At 34.9% G+C, this 9,575-nt stretch overlaps 1 protein-coding gene across 1 annotated transcript; it reads left to right on the top strand.

The window, feature by feature from the left end:
- Positions 1–8,305, top strand: LOC145579169 (SEC12-like protein 1). Its single transcript, XM_081636427.1, has 10 exons — positions 1–360; positions 452–546; positions 3,842–3,974; positions 4,161–4,252; positions 5,161–5,260; positions 5,346–5,418; positions 5,520–5,649; positions 6,276–6,395; positions 7,600–7,670; positions 7,758–8,305. Exons 1-10 carry the CDS (start codon positions 193–195, stop codon positions 7,943–7,945), a joined length of 1,170 nt encoding a protein of 389 aa, XP_081492553.1. The 5' UTR covers positions 1–192; the 3' UTR covers positions 7,946–8,305.
- The last annotated feature ends 1,270 nt before the right edge of the window (positions 8,306–9,575 follow it).

The following is a 9,575-nucleotide window of genomic DNA, read 5'->3' as shown; positions in this document are numbered from 1 at the left end:
CCACTTGCCATTATCATCTTCATTAGCTGTAGTCGTTGAAGCTTAAAATATCGCAATACTCACGTCCGTACTAGGCCCCACTTTCCCTCCTTCCTCCTCTAATACAAAAACTCTCGCAAATCCCACTTTTTTTGACAGAGTTTTTGTGAAGTGGGGTGTTGTCTTTGATTAATTTACGGAAGGTGTTGATCAATGGAGTTGCAAAACGTTGGAATTGTTAATTGTGGGAAGTGGATTAAGCGCCCAGAAAAAGCTAATTTGGTGGTTTTGGGAAAATCTTATAAATCATCTTCTGCAAAATCAAAGCTTGAGATTTTCTCCTTTGATTCTAAGACCCTTTCTCTCTCTTCTTCTCCATTGGTATCATTCGATATTTTATTTTGATTTTAAATTTTGATGGGGTTGATCATAATTATTCTGAAATTGAATTTTGGGTTGTTATGTTTTTCAGGCTGAATATGAAATTGAAGATGGCGAGCCAATTAGCATTGCGGTGCACCCAAATGGGGATCAAATCATTTGTGCTACTTCTTCTGGTGATTGCAAGTATTGTCTATAATCTTTTTCTTTTTTGTCATCACTTTTAATTTCAGTTTTAGCTATGATTTGATGGTTTGATGCATTTTGGGCTTATGGAAGGTTAATGGGTAATACATAGAACAGGGTTTGAATCTGTCTTCGTTGCGAACTCGTAGAAATTGTACTTGAACTACTTTTGTTCATTACTCATTAGTATAGTCCATATATATATGATATGCTATATTTGTTTGAATATTGTTCTAAGTATATGATATGCTATATTTGTTTGAATATTGTTGAGGCGGAAGTAGATTAATCTTGGTTGACCATGAATGTGTGAGTCATTCACTTTAGTGTGTTAGCTGTTGTAGGGAAGTGGGCCTTCTTTTTGGGGGTTAGTAGGGGGGTTATTCGGGTAGGGAAGTGGGCGTATACTCGTATAGTCTATATATATGTAAAGATATCAAAGGCAGTTTGCTAATTTAGCTGGTATGTAAGATGGAGGGGAGAGATATTGGACTCAAACAAAAAGAAGATGGAAGAAGGGAAGACAATTAAAATTAGAAGATGATTGAGAGAAGATCCCTTATTCAACAATTTGCAGTAGTAAGTAAATTATGTTCGGAGGTTTGGTTGCATAATTATTGTGTTTGATTAGGATAGGTCGTTAGTACTATTAAGACCTGTGGAAAGCATAGTCATACTCAAGATTAGTGATGTTGTTTGAAAGTCTTGTGGATTTAGTAATAAAAAGTGCCATTGAATCTATAAAAAAATCTGGCAAGATGAAGCTTTGGAAAATCTCCAATTAGCCCTGAGAATGTAAATTCTTTTTATTTAAAGATTTAGCGAGACTTATGGAGTTGATGTGCTCAAGTTATTAGTTTACTGATCCTATTTTCTATACATATAGAGCAGGAGTGGCGTAAGGCCTTTACCCATGCTTGATATTATCTTCTTATATTATTTTGATCCTTGGTCTTGCCCTACAAATCAGGCTTACTCAAAAGTGATAGCAAATACATGTAAATGGGCATAATGGTTTGAACTTCATCAACAAAAGTCAGCTTGCTCAAAGCATTAGTCTGCTTTTTGCAATGAGTAAATGGGCCTGATTTTTCTCCACAAAATTCTTTCCCTGATATGATTTTCATTGAATAAAATCCTGGCGTTGCCATTTTGTTATGTCTAACTACCCTTTAAACTTTTTTTCTTGTTTTCCTCCTTTAATTTTTGTTAAAGAAACATCTTGCACATCAGATTTTGTACATTTTCTTTCTATCCAAATTTCCGAGTAGATCATTACATTTGTTATGTTTCCTTTCATCTTCCATGATATGCTTTTAGACTCAGATATTCAATTGTAGAGGCCATGCCATAGTAAGTTTGTTATGTGCGAAAAGTAACTTAATTTATCCTTGGGATTTTATGAGATTCTCAGTGAATGAACTTCCTACGATTTTTTGTTCAACTAGTGGCATTCCATGAATAATACCGAACTTAAGCACTGCTATTTTGAACTTTTGGTAATAGAGACTTCATGACAGACGACTGCATTGAGAACCCAAATTTTGGTTATTTTGAAGTTTATGCTTATTGCTTGTCTCCTTTAATCCTTTTCCTATCTCTCTTGAGTCTCTCCAATGTGATCCTCTTCAATGAAGACGACAACAACAACAACAATTGATGCCTTAATCCCCAAGATGGGGTCGGCTATACGAACCAACATTTTGTCTCCTGAAGTTGTCAACCATGATCCTTTCCTTCCATACCTTTCTTACATGCTCCTTCAAACCCAACTTGTTCATGTCCTTCTCAACTTCTTCCATCCATGTCATGTTTGGTCTTCACCGCCTTCTTCTAAAATCCCCTTGATCCTAGCCCTCTACTTTCCTTATTGATGTGTCTTACATGCCCAAACCAACACATTCGGTTCTCCCCTATTTTATCCTCAATGTTCACAACTCCAACTTTCCTCCTAATATCTTCATTTCTAATTTTATCCTTTAAGGTGTTCCCACACATCCATCATCTTAACATACACATCTTTGCTACTCTATCTTCCTAATATGATTGTTTGTGACAGCCCAACATCCTGACCCATAACAACTCTGGTCTAATAGCCGTCCGATAAAAATTTCTGTTTAACTTCAAATGTATGCTACAGTCACACAATACCTAGTTACCACTCTCCATTTGAGCTAACCGGACTTAATCCTGTGGGTTACAACTTGGTCTCCATTCTTCTACATAATTGACCTAAGGTATTTTAAACTACTCATTCATGGGCACCTCCTACCATCCAAGTTACTATATCCCCGCTTGACTTCCTCCTAGTGCTAAAACTACATTTTATGTACTTAGTCTTGCTCAGACTTACTCTTGCTCCGACTTAGTCTAGACCCCCTAAATTTTACATTCTGCCTGCGTTGCTCCAATTTGGAGCCTCTTTAAAGACAACGCTGATGTTGTATTTCAAGATGTCAAGGTATAAACTTTTGAGGATAATTTGAAAGGTTTAGAACTTAGTTTGATTTATGCTAGACAATCAGCCAATCAAGGTCTCAAAAATAATACTAAGGACTAAAAAAAATGGAGTTATCTGGTTAGTAGATGGAGCTATTTAAAATGGATGCGAAGGAAACCTTTTGATGTGGTACTCTATAATTCAAATCATTTACAAATCAGATGATTCTCAAGCCTCCATTGATTCATATCGAAAGTAAGTTTTTTGAAAAGAAGAATGACATACCAGTTAGTTCATGAAACAAAATATCCTACTCTGACATCTGAAGTATCATTTAAAAAAAAAAAGAATGGCAAAAGCTTAGGGCTTTAGTCCACCCCCTCCCCAAATGTTTGCATACAATGAAGTAGATTTTAACTAATACTCAATATTATTCTCTGTAATTTTTTTTAACCATAGAATTTATTACCATGTCCAAAAGAGCATACTATGATTTGTAATTACCCCGTCAAAACAATACCCATAGTACATTTGCATCCCAAACTTACTAGTTTAACCATGCTTCTTAATGAGAAGATTTGATGTTTTGTTTTCAAGAACTTTGTCATTGGCCCTTTAACCTTCCACTAAAGACCTTACTCCCCATTGTCAGTCGAAGCTAAACTCTGATATGGAGTATTATGGAGAGCAAGGAATTTTGGGTAATATGAGCCAGGTTCTCAATCAAATTCACTTTGGACTCCGTTTACCATGCACATGAAACAGCTTCCTTCTATGAGCACTTTAAAAATGCAGTTCAGCTCTTTTTTCACTTAATTTTTAAGAAGCATTTAACTTTTTGTGTACAAACTGCAGATTATTTGAATTGTGTACTCAAGAAACTTCTGTGAAACTGTTGCCTAAAGAGGCACCATCTCTACAAGGTGTTGGACTGCAAACTTGTATACAGTTTAGCGTTGATGGATGCAAACTTGGTTGTGGTGGAGAGGTAAGATGTTTATGACTCTATGGAATCTGATTTGAAGAATTGAATGAAAAGGGGCAAGTTTGTGTGATCTAGTTTTATTGATGCTTGCTTTTCTTCACTCTCTTTTTCCAAGCAAAATAATACATATGCTGTTCTTTTTCCTTTACTTTAATCCCACATTACCTAATTTACTCTTCTCTCATTCAGGATGGGCATCTAAGAATCTTAGAGTGGCCTAGCTTGCGAATAATTCTTGATGAACCAAATGCTCAAAAGTCCTTTCGGGATATGGATTTCAGGTGACAATAAATTCCATATGTTTAATATCCTTATTTGGTTTTGAATTCCATTCAAGTAATTAGTACTTAGTTGTGCACTTAGAGTAGATTTGTAGATAGATTGTTGTTGGAAAAGGAACCCGATTTATTTGCCGCCAAGTGGTTGGTGGTTACAGTTATTTGATGACAATTTTTTTTTATATTATTTTATTTTTATTTTTTGATACTCCTATGAGTGAAGAATAATGTTGTCACCTGATATTTCCTCTTTCAGATTTTTCAATACTTCCTCTTTTTCCTTTGTCCTCCTTTTCCTAATCATTAAAATGTATGTCAAGCATTGCAAACATGTCAAATTGACTGGGGTAGTTTAAAAATTCATAAAGATCTTTTAATTGTTTTAATGGGTAGATATTCATGATGTAAGTTATATATTGTAACTTTTATATACATGGCCACATCAAATATTATGCTATTGCTATACATTTATGAGAGACCGGGTTTTTCTTTCCGAAGATAGCTAGCTTTCAGTTGTGGATATGACCCCAGTGAAGCAGATTCTTATTCTAATAAAGCAAGGGCCTTCAGTAAATCATAATTAGACACCTTGTTATGTCTCTTCCATGTTTTCGTCCTTAACCAGGATAACTTTACAGTTGTCTCTTGTTAGGCTCTTAGCATTACTAACTGACTGCCAACTTCTGGTATGTATTGGATTCTGTTTGTAATGCTATTGGAAAACAGTAAAAGTTGGCTTGATGATACGTAGGTTTTGTAATGTGAGTAATATTTGGTTGCTATGATTTGGCTTATACATCGATTTTTTTACATTACAATCTGGTGTGGTTTTATCATTGAAGCCCCTCTTATATGTTTATTTGGAACAATCAATTAAACAATGTACTGCTGTTGTTGTTGTTGTCTTTCAGCCTAGACTCTGAGTTCTTAGCCTCAACTTCTACTGATGGTTCAGCAAGAGTTTGGAATGCAAACGATGGAGTAACTGTGGCAACCTTGAAACGAGATTCAGTAAACTACTCGATTTAGTCTTAATTAAAAAATATGTGCTGACTTTTGATAACTTGGGCTGATGATATGTAAGATCCTTGTGCAGAATGAAAAGATTGAATTATGTTGCTTCTCAAAGGATGGAACTAAACCTTTTCTGTTTTGCACTGTTCAAAGAGGTAAATAAGCTTCTAGGTGATGCTGAGTTATTTACTTTTTTGGGAAAATTTTCTTAAATTATCTGTAGTTGTAAACTAAAATAAAATTCTTCTAAATACAGCTAAGGCTAAGGCTAAGCCGATGACTGTTGTTTGGGACATGAGTACTTGGAATAGAATTGGTTACAAGGTACTGCTTGCAAAGCCTGCTTCTGTGTTAACCATCAGCCAAGATGGAAAATATCTTGCCTTGTAAGGACCTAAACTCTAAAGAATTTTCTCACATGCATCTGAGCTCTAATCACATCAAATTGCTGTGCATTTTCTGTTTTTTCATGTATTGGTTCAATTACCATCTGATGGATTTTACTCTTACTAGTTCTAACTATTCTCAAAATTGATATTGTAGTGTTGTTGCTCTTACTGTCTCTGTTTGTTATAGCCTAGTTCCATCTAGCTTCCTATTTTATGTATGTAACTATGTACAAGTACTTCTTTCAATATGATACTATTTAGGAGGGAGAGATCATTCATGTATGCTTTTAGATTTTGTTTACTTGTATTAAAGGAAGCATGCTTCAAATCAGTTCTGTTCCTGGTAAATATTGATTAGAAAACTACAATATGTCAAAAGCTTATCCTTACAATTTGGAGGCTCTTTGCCTCATTTCAATACATAATTAGTGTCGCACTGAACATTAATATAGCCCTTCTTCTCCCTCATTAAAATTTAGAGAGCTGAATCAAAGCAAATAATGCTGAGCAAAAGAGTAATTCCCGTAGCAGTATAAAGTATTGTGTTCTATTGATTTGTTGACATGCTTGTTGGGGTTTAACTGATGATTTTCCTTCAAACACTATTTTTTCTTTTTTGACAGGGGAAGTAAAGATGGTGATGCATGTGTAGTTGAAGTAAAAACAATGAGGATCAGTCACTGGAGTAAGAGGTTGCACCCGGGTACATCCATTGCAGCACTGGAGTTTTGTCCTAGTGAAAGGTAACTTAAAGTTCAATGTTTATATATGACTCTGCTGTTGTAGTTGCTGATGCGTGATAGTATGTTTATGAACTTTTTGCAAATTATGATTTACTTTGTCCTTTTTCTTGTAAATCTTCGAGTGTATCATCTTAGTAGCTGCATTATAGTTCCGTACCCAGATGAAGTATAGAAAGGGTCATGTAGGCATCAAATAAAAGGAATTTGGTTTAGAGTGTATTTGGTAAATATATGGTAAATTGCTGTGGATGGGTGCAGGGATTGATTCGAATAAAGCCAAAGAAATGTCACTTTGAATTTCAAACTTGTCCTTTTTTATTCTTCACAGAAAAGTAGGCATTGTTATGACATGTTCAAAGCCTTTTTCTTTATTCTTTGCTTACTCAATATGCCAGCACCTTTTGTTACCCTCACAAACTTGTACTGTTAGTCTGTTACCCACTAAAGATAGTTAAAACATTTTGAAAGATTACAACATGAGGTGTTGACCTGTCTAGTGTCTTGGCCTTTGCGACCCTTCGAATTTTTTGTGAGTTCTGCGTCCTCTTATTATTGGAGTGTCTTTAAACATACATCTTGCACTTTCCATGCAGACTCTTTCTAGTAGGCACTTCCATAATCAACCTTCTAGGATGTTAAGAGGGTAGATTTGTATTGGATGTGTGCAGGGAAGTGACAAGATATGATGCTTAGATTGTGAATTGCCAAAGGTGTTGAAGATTGATATAAAACCATGGATTCGGGGAAGTAAGCCCTTTTGGCCTTATAGAGCTCCTAGAAGAGAGCTTCTGTATAGACTAGCTTTCTTTAAATCTCGATCTCATGCAATTCTTGCTTGACAAGAGACCTAAAAATGATTTTTTAATAAAAATTCAGAAACACCGAGAAGAAATTCTGAGGAAAAGCTATATGATTATTTGCATTGCTGGATCTCTGTTAGGTTCTTAGGAGGCAAGGACTTCACATCTATAGTTGTAAATACATTTAAAGGCCTAGTTTAACAGAAAAAGTTTTTACTGCTATGTACTTTTGATGCTACTAGAATATGTCATTCTCATTTATAGCTGTAAATACAAGCCTCGAAGTTCACCTTGTTCAAATGACCTGATTCTGTTCAGGGGAGTAATAATTGTTTTGATCTTCAACTTGGCTGCCTTGCATTTGTGTTGCTTGTTGACATGTTTATCTGACATTTTATTTCCAGGGTTGTACTTACAACTACTAAAGAATGGGGCGCTAAGGTGACACAGCTAACTGTTCCTGTAGAATGGAAAGGTCGACCTTTCTTTCTATAATGCATTCCCAAGTCTTTCATAAATAGCGCTAAGGCGACGTTGCTAACATTCATGTCTCTTTTTGCAGATTGGCAGATCTATGGACTCCTGCTTGCTATGCTTTTGATTTCTGCAATAGCCTTTTATATCTTCTACGTGATGTCCGATTCATTTTGGCAGCATCCTGAGACATATCAGCCCTCTACATCACACATCAATTCCCTTCTAGGAGACCAACTTTCATCTGAGGATCCATTTGGGCCACTCGATTTGTGATACTTGCTTCAAATATCATAGCGTTTTGGGGTGCAACCAGGTTGAACCATCTTTTTGCAGTCTTAATTGATGAGGTTACAGAACTTACAGTTTACACTGCTCTCCTTACTCTGCAGTTCTAGCAAGGCAAGGTAGCAAAGTTGATAATTTCAGTCTTACATTTTATTCATATATATATTTTTTATTTAATTGTCCACTCTTCCATAGGACACCAATGTATTGACTTCTGAATATTAAAAACTACTTACCTGTAACTCTTAAATATGTATCCAATTTTAGGGGTGGTATTAGGATACATATACAAAATATATTTCTGTTACTCTGCAGACTTTTTAATTTATACAATATAGTACTTTTGCATCTGTGCTTTCCTGCTATTCATACGCCACAAATTTTAAATCATTCATGTCATATAATAAGAACTACATTAAGTGCATGTTTGGTTCGTAGAAACTGAACGACCATTCTTGTGGTTGTACACTGGTACGGAAGGCATGGACGTCCTACGCCCTCTTATTAGTAAGGCAGGGAAATGGATACAAATAACCAAATCCGTTATTGACTGATTGGTTTGATAGCACATATATCTGAATCCGTTTGCTCACGGTAATGCAATTCGGCCAAATTAAACCGCTCCCTCCCCTGCGGTAGCAGTTATTCCTACTCTCCTCTAACCCAAAAGGTTGCGATGAGTCAAAAAATGCTCACTACTCACTCTCCTCTTTCTCATTGCTGAGGAAGTCCAAAAGTCAAAAATCATTCTTTTTTTTTCCATCTTAAATGTTGAAGATTGTGAATTTAATATTTGCTAAAAATATTATTGACAGCAATAGAAAGTTTGTTAGGTTATGAATCAAATTCATAATCAAACCAAACAACTCATAACAATCACGCTTATTGTTACCTTTCCCTGCTCTTATTTGATACCATTCCATTCCATTTCCTATGTTCATAACAAACACACCCTATTTTAAATCATTCATGTCAACGATTCCCTTCGTTTTTTTTAAACATTTTCTTACCTTACTCCTTATTACCCCATGCAAACTACATACAGCAATCTCTTTTTTTTATTATCTTACACGAAAGAGAAAGGTACGGAGGGATTGCTAGGGGTAATAATAATCCATTACCATGGCTGAAACTTTTGTCCGATTAAAACTCAACAATAATTGACAAGAAGATGCTTTATATCACACAAATAACATACTAGTTTTCATAAACAACTAGTTTGTGACTCGGGTGATGTCCCAGTTTTTTATTTGATGATTGTGGATATAGTGATGCAAACTTAAATAGTTATTAGCCTTTTATCATTCATAATAAATTTATGTTGGTACAATATTTCTTAATTATGTTTAAAATTTGAATTCGGAACAATTTCAATGCACAATAGTTAATTATTTGAAGATTGGATGAATGAGAATTGTTCAATATATACATTCCCACATTTAAATCAAACAATGTAAAACTATTTTATCTTTAAATGTCTCGGTTAATACAAAAAAGATTAAGAAAAGAAAAGAAAAGTCATCAGTTACAATTAGTCGAATATGAAAGGTATAGAAATAATGGTTTCAATTAGTTTCAAGAAAGGATAAAAGTCACCAAATACAAAATCTAAACACAA

Source organism: Chenopodium album, chromosome 14 (assembly GCF_948465745.1).
Source record: "Chenopodium album chromosome 14, dcCheAlbu1.1, whole genome shotgun sequence".
NCBI classification, from domain to species: domain Eukaryota; kingdom Viridiplantae; phylum Streptophyta; class Magnoliopsida; order Caryophyllales; family Amaranthaceae; genus Chenopodium; species Chenopodium album.
The sequence above is the reverse complement of the archived record's forward strand: the minus strand, read 5'-3'. Positions and strand labels throughout refer to the sequence as shown.

What these genes read in the sequence shown, in the direction of transcription:
- LOC145579169 (XM_081636427.1), top strand. Translation starts at nt 193, where the DNA reads ATGGAGTTGCAAAACGTTGGAATTGTTAATTGTGGGAAGTGGATTAAG. An exon ending in AACTTGGTTGTGGTGGAGAG is followed by an intron (nt 3,975 to 4,160) that starts GTAAGATGTTTA and finishes TCTCTCATTCAG; the next exon opens with GATGGGCATCTAAGAATCTT. An exon ending in GAGTTTTGTCCTAGTGAAAG is followed by an intron (nt 6,396 to 7,599) that starts GTAACTTAAAGT and finishes TTTTATTTCCAG; the next exon opens with GGTTGTACTTACAACTACTA.